The following is a 22,529-nucleotide window of genomic DNA, read 5'->3' on the forward strand; positions in this document are numbered from 1 at the left end:
AAACATTTCAAACACTTGCCTTTTAACAGAAAGGCCATACTTGCATGACCAAATTTAAATACAACTGTAACCATCAATAAGAACTGCCACCATTCAGCACATATTAAAAAAATGTCTTCTGCACTCAGTATCTTTGTTTTTATATACTGAGGAAGGGATTATGTTCTCTCTGGCAGCACAATAACCGCTGCAGAAGTCAACTGAGTGCACTTATTCTATGATTTTTAGTAACAAAAGTTAACTTCTAAGGCATGAAAATAATCCAATCTGAGAGAATGGATAGTAGAGTCCATAAAAATGACATCAGGCTCATCAGGAACAGTTTATTTTTATTTGGAAGCTACAGATCTGCATTCTTCAAAGTGCTTGTATTTTAAAAATCATATTGGCAATTATGGAACTGCAGCAAAAAGTTCTTGTCTGAAGACAGCCCCTAGCCAAATGAACTCATGAATTTGGATTTGTATCATTTTAGCTCATTTTTAATGGAGACGGCAAAAAGACTCCAACACAGATTTAACTTATCATGGTTAGGAGTCATCAACGCTACTCTGTACTGAATTAACGTTAACAAACATTTCCTATGAGTTTCATCAAGTTATCTTTAATTTAGATAAAAATGAAGAGTTGACTATTTCCACACTACCAATGTCATTCTTCTCACTAAGTCACCCTCATTTGCTCACACTATCCCTCATCATAAACCCCTATTTTATCACAAAATACTCTCAATAACTCTATTGACTCCTGTACCACCACTTCCTTTACTATTTTGCTTTTCTGAATCCTGTAAACAGCCTCTGTCCACCCACAACATTTCACACAGTATCCTGATTTAGTCTGGCTGATAATCTTTGATTATTTAGTATTGCTGACTCCTTATCTACCCTTTGTGCTGTCCAGTACGCTTAGACTTTTTGGAAGCTTTCAGGGTCCTTTCATTACTATTTTCGTTGTCAAATTTCACCATCTCCCCACCGAATTTCCATACCTCTTACATTATTTTTTTTCTATTTTACCTCTTTTTGTTGTTACAATTTAAGACAGTTAGACAGAACACAGAAATAGTTTTACCCTCCTAAGACTGTTTTTTCTTTTCTTTTGCTGTTCCTTCTTACTTCTACAGCTTCATATTTAAATCTAATTTCTTCTTACTAAATGCCAATAACTAAACACCAAACACATTTCAACAGGTTTCTTTTTCGTTTAATAACACTGTTTATGGATCAGTACCCACTACCCGGTCAACTACATCCCTGCTCAGTTCCTAGCAGTCAGAAAAGTAGTATCTAAATCATTATGAAACCTACTGCTGCAGTAAATAAAAACACAAACACAAACAGTTCTGTATTCTTGGAAGTCATCTGAGAGAGTTCTAGAGGCAACCTCCAACTCAGGTTCAGAAAACTCTTTTTGGAGACTTGCAAGGCATGTTATCTTTCACCTATCATGAATTACCTGCTTCAAGAATGTCCGCTAAGCATCCTGTGATTACATTGCAGGCAATTTTTGGATTGGAAAAAAAAAAACAAAAACAAGTAATCACACACAGGATCACATGAAAAAAAAATTTAACTCAGTTACAATCAGTTTAAAAAATTATTTTCTGTTTTTAAACACAATTGCTCCCACTTCCAGTGATCCCTAACCTTCTGACATTATTCTGATTCAAGAAGAAATTCAAATGGTGTTATTTAGTATTCTCCTGAAATGTTATATTAAAAAAAGAATTAAAATATTAGAGCCAAACAAAAGTCGTCATTTCATGTATGGTCTAAGCAAGCACTGCTGCTAGAAGACAACTTGCTCTTCCCCTTGTCCTTTGTTATTTGTTTCTAGGACTGCATATTCTCCTTGCTTCTGGAAAGCAAATTTCTCTGATCCTTAGGCTCACACATGCAGCCACCCACTTTATCCTGCCATAGAATGACACTACAATAAAAATGCTTTGGGCAGTTTTGCCTTTTTTGACTAATGTAGTATACCAACCATGACTTCTGTTACATGTTCTCACTCTTAATGCTGCAAAAAGAAGATTAGTTCAACCAATTGTGTTCTTCACCTTTTTCAAGATTCTACTCAAAATTAAATATTAACAGTGACCTTTTTGCTTGTTGATAAAAATTGATACTTAAATTCACTTTATCTGAAACCATTCCAGGAACTGTAATATTTTCCTCATTATATATTTTAATATTTTAAAATTATATTCTGTAATACAAAACTTCTTATCACAGAGTGTATTTTACATTCTAGGTTTTGACAAGAAATCATTAATATTAACCATATTTTAAAAATTACTATCTCCAAAGCAAGGAACCTTACATGACTGGGTTGCCAGAAATATCTATTACAATATTAATAATTTAAAAAAGGAGAGACCTTCCACGATCAACCTCACTTTAAGTAACTAGTGCACAATCTTTGAAAAAGTCTGATTTTTTCTATGTAGCTGTTCAGATGAAAAATAAATCTAAAATGGGAAAAGGCTATTAAAAAGCTAAGTATGTTATTTAGGGAATATATCTCAATTTTCTATAACAGTTGCTGCACATTTGAAAGGGACTATGCCTAACTCTAGTATACTAATTATTTTAAATCATTATTCCATGGGGCAGGAATCATGTTTAGAGTTTCATTAAAACAAAAAGAACAAGAATATTGGAAAAAATGCCTTCTTTCTTATGAACATCTTTATTCATATGCTCATGACATAAGACATCCCACTGAGCTGTGTGTATGCACACACACAGAGTACACAGAAATCAGGTAAGGTGCAGATGAGGCATGCATTCTTATACAAATGAAACTGCAATGTATAGTGCTTCTGAAGTAAATTACATAATATTCTGAGGGCATGCAGGATAGATTATGAAGATATTATAAAAAAGAGAACAAGTAATAATCCTCAGTATCTGTAATGGGAACACCAGCCTCTGGCCTATGAAATAGTAAAATCCTTATAATGCACACCTGCCTTAGGTTGCAAGCAGAAAAAAAAACTATATGGCCAGGTAGCCATCTTTAATGTTAAAGAAAAGAAAAAGCCTTCTTCCAAGGCTAAGACAAGACATTGTAAACTCAAGGGGATTTTTTTCCATCATCATAATTAGTACCCTGAAAAGAAAAAGAAAGAAAAAGAATGAAGAGATTTATTTAGATCAACTGCAAATGACTCACTTAACCTGCATATCCACCAGGATAGATAACTTCTAGGCAGATAACTGTAAATGCAGTTTCCATGAGAACAGAGTCACATCATGATATTTTTAATGTCTTCTCTTAGGAAGTAATCTACATTTGAAATATGCAAACTAGCATTGGGAAGCTAAACCAAAGTTAAACTTAGGTTCATACCCCAGGGGAATATTTTATAATAAAGCCATTCTATAATAGTACCAAGAGGACAATAGACAAATTATTATTAATTGTGCCACATTCATCAGCTTCTGGAAGAGTCCTTTACTCTTCCCAGTAAGAAGCAATATAAATAAAGAAAGTAGTCAAGTCACCACTTGGACCCCATCCTATCAGACAAGCTCCAGAAAAAATTTTGACTACACAACTCAAATATCCAGCATGGAGAACGCCACCCACAGATGTTAAACTACTCTACGCTGAACCACAAGACCCAAAGGTCAAATCTAAAATAATTCTTGCTATGAACAGTAAAGCAATCCCAAATAGCAATTAAACATAAAAGCTCCCTTAGAGAAAATAGTATTTTTGCTATTCAGATGTGGTACTTGATGCAATGGAAGGAATAATCAATGCCCATCCTATTCCCTCCAGGAATCAGTAGAGGGCTTTCAGTTCACCAGTGAACACTCAGCTCTGGGTTTTATAAGCCTGGTGTCACCTTAGTATGAGCAGGTTTTTTTGTTTGCAAGTAGAAAAGAGTAACCACATAAATGTATCTGTCTGTCTGCTCCTGACTGTTTTAATCACAGGGTTCTGATTTGTGTTGCATAAACTAGTATCCACCTACTTACGTGTAAGTAAGAATAAAGAAGGAATTTTTCCTCTGTAAGTGAGCCTTTATATCGTATTGAGAGAACAGTGCCAGATATCTGAAGAATAACTTTGCAAAACTATCACAAGTTCTGCTTAGTCAGATATCCAGATCAAAAATGGCACACAGAAAGCCTATTCTGAATTCTGAATGCTATATAGGCTAACCTTCAGACTACAAAATGATGACAATAGACCAAAGGCCTTCAGAAACACAAAACAAACAGAAAAATTATCAAGCAAACAAAAACTACCATCACCACCAAAAAAGAAAACCTAACACAGCCCCACATCCCTACACACCCCCACCCCCCAAAAAAACAAAACAAAACAAAACAAGACAAGACATGGGAAAGACACCGAGGTACTATTAGCTTCAGAAGGTACAAATACACTGGGTCTGTGAACAGCAGCAATCCCCAACATGATGCCCAGCTGAACCAGGAGGTGTTTTGTTAAGACTTAATTATAAATGAGGTAAAACAAATCACATGCTAAGCAGACAGTCTGGGGGTAGGAAAATCTCCCCATGAGTCCGGGATTCTTTTTTTTTTTTTCTTTGCAAAAAGGCACTTAAAACCTGCCATTTCAAAGCCCATTTCAATGCTGTCCTTTAGCAGTACTTTCGAGGCAAATGGCTTCCAAATCAGAATAAAAACCTTCTAGAAAAGGTCTTCTATCTTGTTACCAGAGCACAAGTGCATCAGTAACACATATTGAAGTGCGCATTAAAATGGACATGTGTTGTCTGCTGCTGCTACTGGAAGGACGCCAAATTGGTAAATACGAAGAACTCCAAGTTGGTTTGTAAAAGTGCTATTACTGAAGAACCACTGTTAATAGAAAAATTAAGTGTGATCTTTTTGTCCAAAGCAGCTGTATTTCTAATAGGCACAAATAGGAAGATCTGATGAGCAAATTAACAGCAGAAATATAACAATAGTATCTTTGGGAACTTACAAGTGATCTTTTATTCTTACCTTCTTCTGCCTCATCCTCCTGGGATGATACAGGCCCTCCTCCGCTTGTTGGGCTGACCAATTCTTCCTCTCTTGCAGATTCTCTTTGTAGACTGACAACTTCATAAATTGCATCCCCAGCATTTGTATGGCTTTTTCCTTCAGACTAAAATAAATGTATGTATTAGGTCCCCACTGTTGATGTAGTTCTAATAGCATGCCAAAACCAAACCCAAACACACACAAACAAATCTCCTACCAAGGCTAAACAAAAGTTTGGGCAAGACTCCCTCAGATTTATTTGCAATGGCACCTGTAGACTAACAGTAATTGAAAGCTCTGTTTCTCTAAGTTTTACAGGTAGGAAAAATAAAACTGCTGCCTCCTAACAACCACTTTAAGTATTGTTCAGAATGATGATAAAAAAAAGCTCACCAATTTAAATAGCTATAATGACATGAGGTCAAAAGAGAAACTGCAGCAAAAGAAGAGCACACACAAGAAAATATTAGAGTAACTAACATGACAAACAGGAATCAAATGCTTGGGGTGAGGAGGGTGTGGGGGAAATAATGGTAAGAGGTTTTAGTAGGTAAAGACATGACTAAAACAGAAACAAAATCTCACACTTTCTGAAAGCACTAAATTGTTAAAATCTCCCTGTAGGGTACCACGCCTTTCAGTGTAGAAATATATTGGCTGTACCTAGCTATAAAATTTGTGTTTGTAGCCTAAATTTTATTTCTTACTTGTAAATATGTGCATGTATGTGCCTGTGTACATGTTCATGCACAAATCATGAATATTTGTCAATCTAACAGTTCATTTAACTTGGAAATTTGAGCATGGTATCTTTAACTATATATATATAATTTGAGGTCAGAATATTTTCAGTGAGAAATTATTTCTTTTTCCTGTAAAAGCAGGTTTTTTTCCAAATCTGCCTCTTCAGGGATTTGATGACTTTTATGCCAAACTACCTCGAAGCCTGTGGGGCAGGGTGAACTCGTTTGTTTTCTTTTTACTTCAGGGTGGAAAACTTCAGAGTTCAGCCTAAATCTTTCATATTCAATGGACTTTCACATGAAAAAGAAGTTAGTTACCTATACTTTAAGCACTGGATACAAGGTTGCAACTTTAAAATAAAAGGGCTATTAGTTTTTCCTCTGAGTTACAGTTTTTAACACTATTACTATTCATTGACATACAATGATAAACATATTTGTAGAGAACTGTATAAAACTGCAAACTAATGATTATATTAAATGAAACAGCTCAAAAACATTGCACTATTTTGGTTTTTGTGCATCTTGCCTAATTAGGTACAATAATTTTTTTAACATCTTAAAAACATCGATTAACCATGAAAAAGAGAACGAACAGTTCAGAAACAGAATATTCAATTTGTTCTGGGAAAAACAAAATAAACCAACCAAACACAAACAAAATTATTATGAAGTTAGAAGGCTCCATGACACCTTTGCTGGAGATACACATGAACTGCTAATCAGCACCTGCAGTTTTAACCAGCTAATGAAACTATGCAGATGGGTACCTTAAATTGGGACTGCTTCACCTACACAATATGACTTAATACTGAGAAGACTTTACTACTGTATTTTAGAGTAATCATTCAGATCTGCTTCCTTTAAAGATGGTATTCCATAAAAGCAATGGCTCCAATTATCAGCCAGTTGTGCTGACTGAACTTCTCATGAAGTGAGCTTAATGAACTTCAGGGTGTAGGCAGAAATACCCTGCATTGTGTAACATTTAGCCGAATGGTATTAGAGCCACTATCCCTGTTTTATTCTCACAGAACCCCATTACCAAGTAATTACAAAGCACTTGGTTAAATCAATCAAGTATTGATGCCATTAATATTATTAACCATCAGTATCTATAGCTTTTATTTTTGAGGAACTGAGGCACGAGGTATTATGGATTTTGTTGTATGCTACAAGAATTACAAGTCTTCAGCTCCAAGCACATGTTCTGGTTAACTGCAAGACCCATCTCTATAAAATGAAAATAATTTGGTTATTTGTTTTTTACTGAAGCACAAACGTGCTATATACAGGAATCCACCTCTATAAGGATCGTGATCTAATGACAAAAATGTGAATGAGGAACAAAGCAAGACAGATACAACAATCCCTAAATCGCACAGCAACCCGCATTTATGTCATTGCTCGTATCTGACTTCACTTCCCCAATCTCAGTTCAGACTATTAAATCTATATGAATCCTTCCTCAGAAAAGTTCAGATTTTTCTCTGCCAATACAGACAGGTCTCATTTACCCCTTGCAGGAAATGCCATTTCATTGCTTGCTTTTTTTTGGAACAACATCAATTGATGCTTCCTTACTGGAATGGGCACCTTGCTGAGATAGCCCAAGTCTGAAGTTTCCTGCCAAGGGTCTGCATGGTATAACTCAGAAACAGGCAGACTGCGTACATGAATTTCTCACTGACGGTCAAACACGCTACATTTGCACAATGACTGACAGCATTATTGCCAAGATTTTCCATCAGCAAGAAAACACGCCACAGACTTCATCGTCCTGGACAGAGAAGCCATCTATCTTTGGAGCTGAGGCTTCTGATGTTAAACCACTGTCACGTTCTCTAGTTACATTCTGTTCCATTCCCTAGAATCTACTTAAGCTCTCTTTTTAAAAACACTGAAATCTACTTTCTCAGACAGTTTTAAAAAAAAAATTATAGTAATAGTCTAACAATTTTAAACCTCTGCATTAGGTTACTTTGCCTTTAAGGGATTATATTCTTACAGCCACTTACCTCCACATTTTGAACCTTCGTAGCCAGAATTTCCCCTTGTTACATATTAACTGATTTTACAGTGAACAATTTAAGAAACATTTCTCAATTTTACCAGTTAAACAGACTTCTTTAGATGTCTGCACACAGGTGAGATTGCATGAAATAACAGAGGATTCAACAGGTAGGTCAAAAATTCTTTAAGCCCACAAAGTCAATGACTTACAACTCATTTTAGTTGAGTTTACAAAGTCTGCTGGGTTTGGCCAGGGTAGAATTAATTCATTTTCTTCATGGTAGCTACTGTCGGGGGATGCTCGGATTTGTGCTGGGAAGTGTTGATAACACAGGGATGTTTCAGTACTGCTAAGCAGTCCTTACACGCAGTCAAGGCCTTTTCTGCCTCCCACCCCACCAGGGAGTAGGCTGGGGGTGCACAAGGAGTTGGAAGTGGACACAGCCAGGACAGCTGACGAAGGGGATATCCCAGACAATATGATGTCATGCTCGGCATATAAAGCTGAGGAGGAGTAAGAAGGGCAGGGGGGACAACCCTTTTGGAGTGATGGCATTTGTCTTCCTCAGGTAAACTTCATATGTAATGGAGCCTTGCTTTCCCGGTGACAGCTGAACACCTGCCTGCTGAAGGGAAGTTGTGAATGAATTCCTCGTTTTGCTTTGCTTGCATGTGTGGCTTTTGCTTTACTTATTTATTAAACTGTCTTTATCTCAACCCACAAGTTCTTGCTTTTACCCTTCTCTCCCCCATTTCACCAGCAGGAAGTGAGCGAGCAGCTGCCCAGTGATTAATTGCCAGCTGGGGTTAAACCTTGACACAAAGGCATTGAACATTTATACATGCTACTTAACTGTTATGCATACTATTCTATGATTCTATATAAGCATCTCAGAAATAAACAGTTAAAAGAAAAAACTACTGAAGTACAGGTGCCATGTTGTAAAGACCAAATTAAGACAGAAAAATAAAATGCTCCCAGTACCAACTTTCCTTAAAAAAAAACACAACAAAGCAAGCAAACAAAAAAACCCCAAACAAATTTGGATTACCTGTTTTAACTTCATATAAAAAGTTTCTGTGAAGGTTTTTCTGCTGAAGTACCAGAAACGTTCATTGGCAGGATATACACGCACAACAGTCTCAAGCAAAAAACGAACTGGCTCTACTATTTCAGTAACAACCATATCCACTGCCACAGTCATGAATACACGCTTATCTAAAACACAAAAATAAATCACATACAGAAAAATTACTCAAAGTTCAAACTTCTCAAAAGAATGAGAGAAGTAAACTGTTGTTCAAACTGAAAACCCTATGCAATTATTACTACTGTACCCATTACAGAATCATAGAATAGACAGGGTTGGAAAGGACCTTAATATCATGTGGCTCCAACCCCCCTCCCATAGGCAGGGACACCACACACTACACCATGTCACCCAAGGCTCTGTACAACATGGCCTTGAACACCACCAGGGATGAAGCATTCACAACTTCTTTGGGCAACCCATTCCAGTGCCTCACCACCCTTACGGTCAAGAACTTCTTCCTTGTATCCAATCTAAACTTCCCCTGTTTAAGTTTTAGCTCATTACCCCTTGTCCTATCACTACAGTCACTAATGAAGAGTCCATCCCCAGCATCCTTACAGCCCCCCTTCAGATACTGGAGGTCTCCAAGCAGCCTTCTCTTCTCCAGGCTGAACAGCCCCAACTTTCTCAGCCTATCTTCATACGGGAGGTGTTCCAGTCCCCTGATCATCCTCGTGGCCCTCCTCTGGACTTGTTCCAAGAGAGTTCCATGTCCTTTTCATCTTCAGGACACCAGAACTGCACACAATACTCCAGGTGAGGTCTCACGAGAGCAGAGCAGAGGGGCATGATCACCTCCTTCGACCTGCTGGTCACACTCTTTTTGATGCAGCCCAGGATACAGTTGGCTTTCTGAGCCACGAGAACACATTCTATTTACCGAAGTTCTATACCCTACAATGCCTGCTGCAGAGAATGAGAGTATACATTAAACAGTGTACCAAGTAACCCTCGTAACATTTTAAAACAAAGACAATATGTAATCTATTTGCAAACAAGTCACCTGAAAACTAAAAGAAAGAGAATAGCAATGCCTACTACTTATACTGCTTTGCTAAGTAACTGACATGCAAAACAACTTATGCGTGCTTTGGACCAAAAAGTCCCGATAACAAGGGAACAAGCACAAAAGCCCTAAACGTTAATTTAGCATCTCCGGATAAGCAACACACAGTTCTGTGAACAACTATTGACATTCTATATTGCATATTTTACACAGAACAGCTCCTAGCCACAGGCTTCTGGAGCATAACGTTATAAGCACTCAATATATGCACCACTATTCCCAGGACAAAGCACATACACCAAACCCATGTCACATAAAACAAATTTACAAATTAGATTAAATTACCTTTAGGAGTTTCCTCATTAAGTACCAGAAACATGGGTGCATTAGGATTCCACATTCCAGTAATTACATAAGCCTTCCCATCAGAACTCTTTCCCATGGATTCCTAAAAATAAAAACATACAGGATTCTATTAACAGTTATGCTTTGTTATCAAAGAAATTTAAGCATGGGAGGGAAAACAGTTTTAGGAACTTCAGAATAAGATTGTGTTCGCTGTAGCAAATACAGCCAAAATAAAGAGTATGAAATAATCAATTGAGAAAGGTTATAGGGAAATGGAAGAGAAAGAAGAAATGTTAGGAGAAACATTATATAAGAAACTGAAGACAAGATAGTTTATCAAGTTGGAGGGGGGAAGTTATGCTTACTGTAAGCACGAAAGCATTCTGGGATATCTGCCACTCTACTTTCTGAGCAGCTGAGGAGCTATTACTACTATGAGGCAAGTACATGCTTCCTCATGTTTTCTGGGATAGTTCCAAATGATCCAACAGGCCTGTACAGTAACCTCTTTATAGATGAAAGGAGGTTGACATTTCTACTCTACAATCTAATCTGTGGTAGAGCCGCAAGAGTGACTAAGTTCTCCAGATTTAAATAGGAAAAGAGGTTTAAAGGAAAACACAAAATTATATGTATATGGTATAACCAAGAAATGAACTAATAAGCCATTACATCCAGTGGTTAAATGTACTTGAAATGTAAACATATATAAAATTGTAGATGGAGTAAAGACAGGAATTCAAATACACGGTCCATACAGTAAAAAGTTGTTATATACATTTATAGAAGCCAATTCATCATGCCCTATACTCACTATATTAAATTTCTAATCAAATAATAAAAACAGAAAGTTGGAACTAATGACATCAAATAGAGGTAGACACAAACAAATAAGAATTTGACAAGAAAACTAAATACTGACAGCTAGAATCATCCACATGAGTAAAGAAATGGACTGGGAAAAACTGGGATTACTGTGTAGCTATAAAATCCCTGACTGGTTATCTCATGCACTTCTTGACTTGAAAATGGCTGCATACTTATCGAGAACATGGAAGTCAATTGATATTATCACAGCAAGTATAATATTGTTTTGTACTTTTCTTAGAAGCAGCTCGTAAGAAATGGAAGATTACAGAAGACAAGTGAATACTTCAAATTCTGAGCAAGAACTTAAATTTAAATGAAGGAAATAAAGGCAAAATTTCCAGTGTCCTGCAAAAGTAAGACCACTTCCCCAATACTCACTTTTTTTTTTAAAATAATAATTGTTCGGTCTAAATTTTTAGGCAACATGCTTCACACAAAACAGAAAGCTTAGTTATTTGTAACAACCACCTGTCAACTGACCTGATCAGTGCTTCACCAATTGAACAAACAACGGATGCTATCGGTTTGGACATTTATTGAAATGTTTTGTCCACTGTATATAACAAACTCATGCCTAGTTTCAAGATATAAAACCCAGGATTTCAGAAACCACAAACAAAAACCAAACAGATGAGAGTTTTGTTTTGTTGGGTTTTGTTTGCTTTTTTAGATCACCTCTATCTTACTAAAGAGGTTATTAGAGCTAAGCATTACCATGTCTAGTAAATGCATGTCACTGTTCTTCACATTTCGTCCAGGGCTTAGCAGCATCCCAAAGCATCTGTCAAGTTTACATGAAAGAGAGAGAATGAGAAAAAGAGAGAGAGATCAGTTTTTCAAAATACAGAAGTATTTTCTTGAACACAATGGCACAGCCACCTACTGATTGCAATTCAAAGAAAAACTTATCAATTTTGTGTTGGTGTTATGGTAATGTTCAGGAAACATCACAATGTCTATTACAGAAATGACAACAAAATTGTTTTCCAGAATGAAGATGACAGAGGTTAGCGTCTGACCAATGAACAATTCTTCTTAAAGACAATTTATAATATTTAATTTAAAGATATCAACAGCTCCTATACATAAGTGATGGAGATTCATAAGAAGTTCACTTCCTCCCCAGACCATTTTAAAAATTGTTTTCATACAATCATACAAAATATTACAAATTCACCCTTCTATCACTCAGAATATCACTGGTGTCAAACAACAGGCAGCGTTATGGGCCCTTAAAAATAAAAAAGAGAGAGAGGGAATTTGTTCCATTTTTAGACTTCCGTTCTTTACTTTTTAAAACTGAACTTCTCTATTATACAAGGCCTTGAATTCCAGAATACCTGTCCAATCATTTAACAAGAAAATGCTCTTGGTATTTTTAAGAGTATTAAAAAAGAAAAAAAGTTCTTAAAGCATTCAGACTTTTGAACTTCCTCAATACTGAAGGCACAAATCCAGATCTGAAATTTCTGAAATCATTTCTATCTTCCTCCTCTGAAAATACTCCATTACAAATTTAAAAATACCAAACAGAATTATGTATTTATAACAGAAGCTGCAAGCAATTTTGCAAAGACTTTTAAAAATGTTTGACCCCAAATAAGAAAAAATAAAAATAGAAAAAACCCAACCAAAGAAAAACCCAAACCACCTCAAAAGCAACCATGAAACGTTACAGAAAAATAAGGTTGTATTTCAGAGGGGCTTGCTTTGAGAATTTTTCTTCTGTACAGCTCAGTTCTTTAATTCAATTCTCTAATATAATCAGACATACCAGTTTTTATCACTGACTCTCAGAACAATGTTAATCAAAAGCAATCTCTACAAGCAGTCTGACCCAAACCTCTACCCAAAAGAGGACCAACTTGAATCAGGCTGCCCAGGGCTTTATAGAATCATAGAATAGTTAGGGTTGGAAAGGACCTCAAGATCATCAAGTTCCAACCCCCCTGCCATGGGCAGGGACACCTCACTCTAAACCATATTACCCAAGGCCTCGTCCAACCTAGCCTTGAACACTGCCAGGGATGAAGCGTTCACAACCTCCCTGGGCAACCTATTCCAGTGCCTCACTACCCTAACAGGAAAGAATTTCCTTCTTATATCCAATCTAAACTTCCCCTGTTTAAGTTTTAACCCATTACCCCTTGTCCTGTCACTACAGTTCCCAATGAAGAGTCCCTCCCCAGCATCCCTATATGCCCCCTTCAGATACTGAAAGGCTGCTATGAGGTCTCCACGCAGCCTTCTCTTCTCCAGGCTGAACAGCCCCAACTTTCTCAGCCGATCTTCATATGGGAGGTGCTCCAGGTCAAGTCCTGAGCACCTTTGAGAACAGAATAAATGACCTCTTACGCAACCTGTTCCAATGCTCCATTTGTATCGACAACCACTGGCCTAATTCACAGGAATTTCCAGTGAAGTCATATGTGTCCATTAACTCTAATCCTACCACTCCACACCTCCCAGAAAAATCCAACTCCATTTCCTCTGTACCCTTCCATCAGGTAACCGAGCACACCAGGAAGAGCCCGCCATTTCCACATTCTCTAAATCTGAACAAAAGCTGTTCTGTCATCTGGGCAGCCCACTTACCCAAATGAAAATTTACATTTTTCAACAAACATAAATTGTAAGAGATTATTTGAACATTCACAGGTTAGAAATGAAGACACAGTCTGTTTTCCTGAAAGCTGTGAAACTATTGTATCTTGAGCAAAGATAAAAGCAAGTATCATTTCAACAATGCTATTAACTGTAAAGGTCTTAAGATATGCAATTACTATACCATCTAGTAAGTCTGCCTTTATTATGTTTATGTGATTTTCATTTTCTACCTCATTACACTTAAACAGTAACTTGCATCCACAATTCTGTTTTTCTTTCTTCATATTCTCCTTACTAGAATCTTAAAAGTCAAAGTGGTAAATAAAACAATAGACAGCAATTTTGCTTTATATACACTGCATAATGCAGCATCATGTAAAGCAACAGAGGTAGCTAGTGTGCTAGGACTTAACCAGGCTCCTCTGTGAGACTAATTAGACCAGGCAGAACGTTGCAGTAGACTGACTTGCTATTTTTTGTTCCTGGGGTAGAAAATCTCTGAGAGAACTACCATTTATAATAATAGAGGGGTCACTAGCTTCTACTAGGGGCCAAAGTAACTCAACTGAGAGTAACCGACTCTATCAACAAAGCAACAGGCCCTATCCAAACACCAGGAGGTGTCAAGTTTCTCCGAATGATACCAGGTTTACTTTTCTTTAGGCCAAACTTCTTTAGCAACAACATTTTTCTGCATTATGATTTCCACTTAGAAATATTTCTGAAGAAACATTAAATTGCTTAAAAGTTCACTGCCTGATATAACCTGAACTGATCGGCTATACTGCTTTTGAATTTTAATATTATGAGTAGTAAGAACATTAAATTACTTACAAGCCTGTGTATGTCACGTCAACTGAACTTTTTATCAGCAAAGCTTGTGGCGATAAAAATAACATCTTAATTGAATATCCTAAACAATACCAAAATAAAAACTTATTTCTAAGGGAGGGAGCTTCACTTCTGGGGAGGAGGAAGAGAGAGGGAAATCAAGCCAACAATTAAATGAATTTTAGAAATGCTCAAAAGAGCTCATAATTTATTAACTGAATTCTGAAACCAAAATTATTTCAATTAAAAACATAATTAAAATAGCATTTTTTAAGCCAATGAGTAGTAAAAGCACAATTTTACAACAAAAAAGAATATTCATAATAAATTTTGCTATATATTCCTTGCTTATAATTTCAGTTTTATTTTTGAAATCAAAGTCTGAAAGCAAGCCAAGACATTAATCTTAAATTCCGGGAGGATTGTGGGTTTTTCCTTCTTGATTCTCCCATTATCTTTAATTCCCTTTTCAGTAACAGTATATTCTCCTATTGTGACTCCTTGATAAGATTGCCATCTGGTGGTGTTTGCTATTTTTTAAAAATTGAGCTATTGAGGATTTCCTGATTTAAATTAATGCAGTACTTACTACTACTGTAGTAACAAGAGTGTACTGTTAATGAACACAGTAACTAAGAGTTATTTCTTCATATGCACAGTCCACTTCTTGTGCACATGCTTTGCACAAAAGGTCAGATTATGCTGTCCAAAAGGGATACCCCTGGTGTGTTTTCCATGAAACACAAGTTACCAACCATTCCCAGGCTCTTCACCACCACTTGAAGACAGACACTAGAATCACGTTATAACAAAACTACAAAGGAATCCTATTTATCTTGAAGACTCCACCAAAAGATTGCTCCTTCTGAACAGGAGGTTGAGTCCAAACGTATAGTGTTCCAGTACACTGATCTAATAGATTCATATGCTCCAAGATTTAATGTAGCTCAAACAATGTAACTTCATTATTTACACTAAACAGCAAGATGCTGGTAAAGCAGGATTACAATAGATGCACAGTTTTGCACTACTTAAAACCAACAGAAGGCAAAATCAAGAGCATTTGAATGTTTTAAGTATCCTACCACATTCAAAAAGACAATTAAAAAGCAAAAGCCAAGAATGTCTGAGTATTACAGGCCGTATTTCTTGTTTTCACCTAAAAATTACACAAATACTTCAGAAGGAATTTAAAACTGAACTGGGCACCTATAAATGTTGTATGTTTTTCTGTCACATAACTTCCAAAGCTAGGAAAAAGTACATTAAATATTGTTCTCTCAGAAACATAACCTGCATTATTTTCATAAGAATCTTACCTTTCAATGGCCAGTTCTTTGTTTGAGAGTTGCTGAACTGTAATCACCACTTTCTTCTCAATTCCCTGTTTAAGCTTGAAATATAGTTTCTCTCTGTCCTTTGGCACAGGGCTAAAGTAATAAAGAAACAAGTTTCTTTAGCACAGGTATGAAACATTAACTGTTAAATACAGACAAGAGAGTGGCAGCCCACTTACAATGTTAATGGCTCGAGTTATTTGACACCTCCTCTTCCTTTACTGACAAGTTAATAAAGCGCCACTGAAGAAAAACACACTACAGGCTCACATTTAGTATGCTGTCTGGGGTTTATCAAATGTATTCAAAACTGCATGGGGTATTTGAGGTTTTAAAATTATAGAAAATACGCTATATACCAGCTACGAAGAAAAAATAAATAGGACATTTTCACAGAACTAACTCTTACTATCAACTCTCTCTTCCATTCTAAAAAATCTTGTAATTAACTGTAAGGCGAAGAATACTTTCCTCCTCTGTCCCCTGTAACACTAGGAGAAGTTTACATTTTCTGAATCTTGAATAAATTTGGACTTCATTAGCTTATTTAAAATAAATTAATAAAGAGACTGCTAGATTGTGGTCACTCAAGAGAACTGGTTCAATGAAGTATTTAACAGAGTTCCTACTATCTTTTCCATTTACAGAGGCCTACCTTTAGTATCCCTACCACAAATCATGTTCAAAAGATTCTAACTTGGAAAAGGTACAATGATTTTTGATCTTGAGAGAAAAAATATGGAGAAGAAAACTGTAAAAGCAAAGCAATAGCTTCCTTTTTATAATGAGTCTACTTATGAAGTGAGGCCAAATAATTTCTACTGGACACAGTAGCTATGCATTCTGCAAATAACTATATGCTTTTTTCAAAGATATTTCCACTTTTCCCTTTCCATTCAGATTACCTAAAATTTCCTTTTCCATCATCTTCTTTGACTTCTAAGGAAACACTGAAAGTGTACACATCACTATCTGGAGTAGGAAGAAGAAAGTCCTTAACATGATCAGATGCTTGTTTGCAAGAACGTTTGAATGCTGTCGAGAAACTATATAAAATTCGGCTGACCTGCAGAAAAGCAAAAGAATACTTTTATAAAAACGAAAAAGAGTACTTTTAATAAATCCATCTGATGTGATTTTGAAGGTCATAAAATTCCTGCCACTTTCCTCTTATAAAGAACACAAAACATGCTTCATATAACATAAAGCATTCAGATCAGGTGTTTAATAACCAAGCAAATTCAGTAACAACATCTCCTGTTTCTATTCATGCCACATTCACTGCTCATGTAATGCTGAGCAGGTTAATATAGTATTATAAGATTAAGAATACAACTCATTAGAGGACCTGAATAATGCATTGTTAAATACACAACCTGAAAAGCACAGCTAACAGCCTCCTCTTGCATTTCTTTTTCAACCTCTGTTTTTTCACCCTAGAAAAAAACTTTTCCCCCAAACTATCATGTAATTCTTCCCAAAATACCTAGGGCAGAGTACAGTAAAATGATGCTTTGTAACTCATAAGGTCTACACTGCAACTTTATTCTGAAATCTAAACAACTGAGGCCTCAAAAAAAGAATACTTGTCTTAAATTCAGGCTTCCTAAATCGTTCCATCACAGTGCACTTTGGAATTACATTGAAATACTTAAAGAAAAAATAAGTTATATTAATACTCATTTATGACTAGCTGCACATTCTGTGAAACTCATTATACATATGTTAACATTTTTCAAGGCACAATATACCATTTCCACATCTGGAGTAACTTCTTAAAATACCACTTGTATCCTTTTTACCAGTTACTGTACAACATTTAATACTTACCGCTTCTTTAATCTCACAGGAAAAAACATGAATCTGGAACTCCTCTGTTCCACAGCTGCTTTCAGTAAATGCAAAACAGTCACTTTCTGAAGTTCCATTTTGTCCACGCACACAAAACAACACCTTATAGATTGGAAACGAGGCTATCTCTGTGTTGCTTGACTGATTTATTATTCTGTCAAGGAAAAGAAGAGGGGGGATCAAAGAAAAAGGTCAATAAAATAAACATGCCTATCTAAAAGGCTCTTCTGCGGTTAGATAAACAAGTATCTAAACTGTAATTACTACTAAATTCAAGTACACAAGATGAGCAGTAAGAACAGAAATGTCAGGCTTTGCAAATTTAAGATTTAAATGTTTCTGGCTGTAACACTGGCTTAATTTCTTTTATACTCCATACTACAGACAAATATAATACTTCTACATCATGCAGTAACAATGACCATCATTGCTCTGCGATCATTCGAGAAAACCGGAAGAAATGCAGAAACTAAAGCAATTGCTAATATGTGATTTGCATACAAAAAAAATGCAATGTTAAAATTTAAATGGCTTTTTTAATTTTAATGGATTTAAATTCTTTTGTACCTCTGTTTAAGAAAGCATTAAGGAAACATTATTTATTCAGATTCTACAGGACTACATAACTTAGCAAATGCTTGCTGCCATGTTTAGGTGAATATTAATCACAGGTTTAAGGGCTCATACAAAATTTTGAATTCCTCTCAAACTCAGAACCCAACGAATATTTCAGAAACTTTAAAGAAGACAACAGGGGTGGTTGTCTCAGAACAGACTACTAGACAGTGAGTTTCATAGAGTAACAGAGTTCCACAGTTCTTTGTCTTTTTGCTACTTGTCCATATGCACCTTCACATCAAAGGTAAGTAAACGTTTCTTACCAGGAATAGAATCTCAAGTCTGTAACAATAAAAATAAAGGACTAGTCTTCTACAAGCAGGAAAATCCCAGACAAGATTTAGCATACAGTACTATTGGTGGAACATGGTAAATGGAACCCCACATGACAAGTACTCAGATAACTGTCTGAATTGAATGGAAACATTCCTCAAAGATGGCACTGGTGCCACTCCAACTGTAATTGAGCGTATCATGTCACACAGATTCACCTTTACAGTTCTGTGCAAATTCTTAGGCAGTTCTTTGCTTAATGATGTCTTCTGCAATTGAAGATCGAAGGAACCTTCAGTTTCAACCTTCCTGAATGGACACATTCAAGTTATGAAATATAGCTTGAATAGCTATGAAAATAGGTACAGCATCCTAACACCTTGTGTTCATGTGGCAGTTGCATCATAAAACTATGCCGCGTAATTTCCTAATTCAACTGAAATATTGTCATACTGTCAAATGAAAATTTAAATTTGGTTCAAAGAGCAAATGGGAAGAAAATACATATGCTTTAAAGCCCTTTCTGCACAAGATGATAGAAAACACATAGGTGCAGCACAGAAAAGCACATATCCTTGATACGGATATTCAAGACATCTTGGTATCAGAGTTTAAACATAAAAACCTTGAATATTCAGATGCTCCCTACTTCTGGATACAAAACTGCTACAGATGCACCTTTATTGCACCCTGATTAAGAACTTGACTCTTTGATCACTACTTAAATAGACCCTTCTCAAAAGGGGCAGGTAAATTTTCTTAGTATCTAGAGACTATCAGCATATGCATCCTTAGCCAAACTCAGGTTTTGGCTTTATCATATCTGTCTGGAAAGAAAGACTAGCAAGTCTTAAGTATTCAGCATCTATGGAAGAGTCTAAAATTCAAACCTCTTCAACCCAAAGTCAAAAGCCAGCAGGACTACTACTGCCTCAACATATTTACCTTGGAGGTGATTATTTTCTCCCAATCTCCCTAGACTCAAGGCATTATCAGCTCTCCCTTTGCAGCGGAAATCTTATATTAGAGGAGAGATGCAGGTAGAAATACACGCTTCTGTTGACACCGTACGGCAACTGCTACCACCAACTATGTACTGCATGTTAAATGTCAGCACACAGTGTGTAGTTTCAGAGGAATTTCTCAAAATTGACTTCAGCAAGAACTTCAGGCACAAATCCAGCAATTCTACTTCAGTGTGCAAGTAACAAAGTCGAATTCCACCTTTCATGTGTCTGTGCAAGTAACAAAAGAAGGATTTGTATGTTACCTTACGTAGCCTTCCGGAATGTTTGGAACATAAAGCGTTACAGGTAAAGAGGCTTGACTTGAGGATTTCATGCTTGCCATGGCATGTAGAGCTTCTGGTTCATTTCGAGGGGCAGACACTTTTGTGCAACCTAAGTAAGTCAGTTTGTTAAACAATACACTGTCCTCTTCTAGGGGTTCACCAGGAAAAAATGGCCTTGGTGCAGAGATTTCTGAAAATAAAGAAACCACTTCTTTAAGCATTTGCTTTTCTTTTTTTCTTTTTTTTTTTTTTACACATTGTTTTCTGAATGAGCAAAACCTCCCACTTTTTTGGAGAACAGGCATGGTGTTTAAATGTTCAGCTCTAATAGTAAGAAATCTGGCAGCTTAACTTAAACCTATTCTATTCTAACACATATCTCCAAGTATGGCATAGGGACAAACTGCCTTTTGCTTCTCTTCATCAGTGCCAGAACACAATTTTTGTTTAAGCTCGTTCCCCAGATGTTCTTTAGTTTCCTTGTACCTCTTTCTAGTTCCTACTCATCATTTTACATGAAGACACCTCTAATTCTCTTTCCTCCCAGGTCTTTGCAGCTTGTGTAGAATTATGAAATGCAGTTCACATTCCTGGGATAGCTATGTTAACTGCATGTAACCATCAGAGAGCTGGGAGAAAGAAAAAGGATATCTGTCTGCTCCTCTACTTAGCAAAAGAGAAACATTCTTTTTCTGCTTTATCGCGCGTATGGACTGGGATGATATTGAGGGGGCTTTTGGCAGTTTTGCCACTATTGCTGTTTTCTGGTGGGTTTTTTTAAGGCGTTTTGTCATTTGAGAAATAAGAGGAGATGTGGTGGACAAATCAGAGTAATCTAGGTTGGAAAAGACCTCTAGAGGTCATGTAGTTTTAACTCCTGCTCAAAGACAGATCAGGTTAGACTATGGCTAGTTTCAAAACTGGATCAGATTACTTAGGGCCCTACCCAGATGAGATTTCATATCTCCAGAGACAGACATTCCAAACCTCTCTAAGCAATCCTGTTATTTCTATTCCTTATTACTATAGCTAGTATTTCCATAACACTTAAATCATGAAGGTTAAAAAACTGTGTATGTGTATATAAGAGATGGGTGTTTCCATTATGCATAAGCTCTCTTATTCTACCACAAAAACTCTTTTTTCCCCCACCACTTTCCAAGCAGATGCTTTCAGAATAATCTGACAAGGCCGCAGAAGTGCTCTGCATACCACTGAGTAAAAAAGAGTTGTCTAGTACAAGGCCCACAGAGATGGCCACAGCCTTGTATTCCTAATATACAGAGATACATTTCTAAAAATCTACAATACACAATATATTTTATATAAAAAGCTGTCTTCTCTTTTTTTACTAAAATTTCAAATACCGGAAAAGTATCACAATCATTCCTAGCAAACAGCAGTTCCAAATGTGTCCTTACTGATAACTGGCAATAGAATCAGAGATGAAAAGTTTATCAGTTTTCACAAGGTATATTCCATTTCCAAGCAGCACTATCAATAAAACTGCCCTCGAATTTTTCGTATGCCATCAGTAGCATTTCTACCTCAGCTGTAGCCCATTCAGTAAGTTATACAACACTTAGGCCTAACTCATCTAGGACTGGAGACAAAATAAAAATTATCTTGACCAAAACTGAACAGCATAAGCTATCAATCTGATGACAATCTATTCCTCTCTATTATCCTCAGATAATCAGAAAAGGAGAGGAAGCCCAGGATATCGTTCAGTACAGTTTTAGAACGAAGCTCCAGAAAGCTTTATATTCATTTTCAGGTTAACCTGAAGCTGCATAAAGAAAAAAAAAATGCCATACATGACTGATGGAGGAAACACTTTAGCAATACCTGTAGTAGAAGGGTCTAAAGCAAGGTGCAAAGATGGCATATGTGTTTGACCTGCTGAACCATCCTGAGCTGCCTGGCTGCTTGCATCACTGGAACCTTCTTGGAGAGCAGTGAAATTGTTCTGGTCTTTTTCAGAATCCCTCAATAACTCTTCCATTGCTTTCTCCAGCTGATCATCTCCATTTGAAAATACCTGTAAGCAGAAGATGACACATTTTAAAAGACACTTGTAGCTTTACTTTCGCTATTATTTTTCAAACATATAATCTTACCCATTGCAAAAGTTAAGAACCTTTGCTGAACAAGACTACACAATAAGAATCAACAAAATTAAATTAAATATAATCCAATGTCCAACATATAATGCACATGATTTTACTGCTAATACAGAAACCATGCATCCAAAAGCTATAGACCTCTCAAAGTAACAGGTTTGTATGTTTATACCCTCCATTCATAATGAAGATCAGACTTTGTTATTGATTAGTCTTGAACAAAATTTTACTTTCTTAGTCATATCCATTTCAGTTGTTTCACCAATTGTCCCACAGATTGGAAGGATGCAAGTCTACAGAAATGGTAAGAAAATTATGAGACATGTTCCCTGGTGGGGGTGGAGGGACATACAGCCTTTCACAAGTATTCACTTTTCAGACCAAAAAAAGCCAGGGCCGATGATAAACTTGCATTTTGGATTCTACCTCCAGCTCACCTGCCTTTTTCAAGACAATTACTAAAGCAGCAGCTAGTGTTTAATACAGGCAGAAGTCACTGGCTGTACATAACT

The 22,529-nt window shown here is 36.5% G+C and overlaps 1 protein-coding gene across 5 annotated transcripts in view; it reads right to left on the reverse strand.

Annotated features, from left to right (window-relative positions):
* The window catches only part of RABGAP1L (RAB GTPase activating protein 1 like), a 245,276-nt gene that overhangs the window by 202,634 nt on the left and 20,113 nt on the right, over positions 1-22,529 (reverse strand). For 4 of the 5 annotated variants that reach the window (XM_061345653.1, XM_061345652.1, XM_061345651.1 and 1 more), the window contains 9 exons: positions 21,743-21,935; positions 19,874-20,084; positions 17,692-17,866; positions 16,767-16,927; positions 15,844-15,954; positions 11,801-11,867; positions 10,214-10,316; positions 8,821-8,987; positions 4,992-5,136 (listed from right to left, as the gene is read on the reverse strand). In XM_061345653.1, the coding sequence (XP_061201637.1) occupies positions 4,992-5,136; positions 8,821-8,987; positions 10,214-10,316; positions 11,801-11,867; positions 15,844-15,954; positions 16,767-16,927; positions 17,692-17,866; positions 19,874-20,084; positions 21,743-21,935 (1,333 nt within the window). Of the gene's footprint in view, positions 1-4,991; positions 5,137-8,820; positions 8,988-10,213; positions 10,317-11,800; positions 11,868-15,843; positions 15,955-16,766; positions 16,928-17,691; positions 17,867-19,873; positions 20,085-21,742; positions 21,936-22,529 lie in introns of those variants that run through there. The other variant, XM_061345655.1, reaches the window with a different exon arrangement.

Source organism: Neopsephotus bourkii, unplaced genomic scaffold, assembly GCF_033783945.1.
Source record: "Neopsephotus bourkii isolate Nb327-2 ecotype Australia unplaced genomic scaffold, CSIRO-AGI_Nbou_v1 NB_234, whole genome shotgun sequence".
NCBI lineage: Eukaryota > Metazoa > Chordata > Aves > Psittaciformes > Psittacidae > Neopsephotus > Neopsephotus bourkii.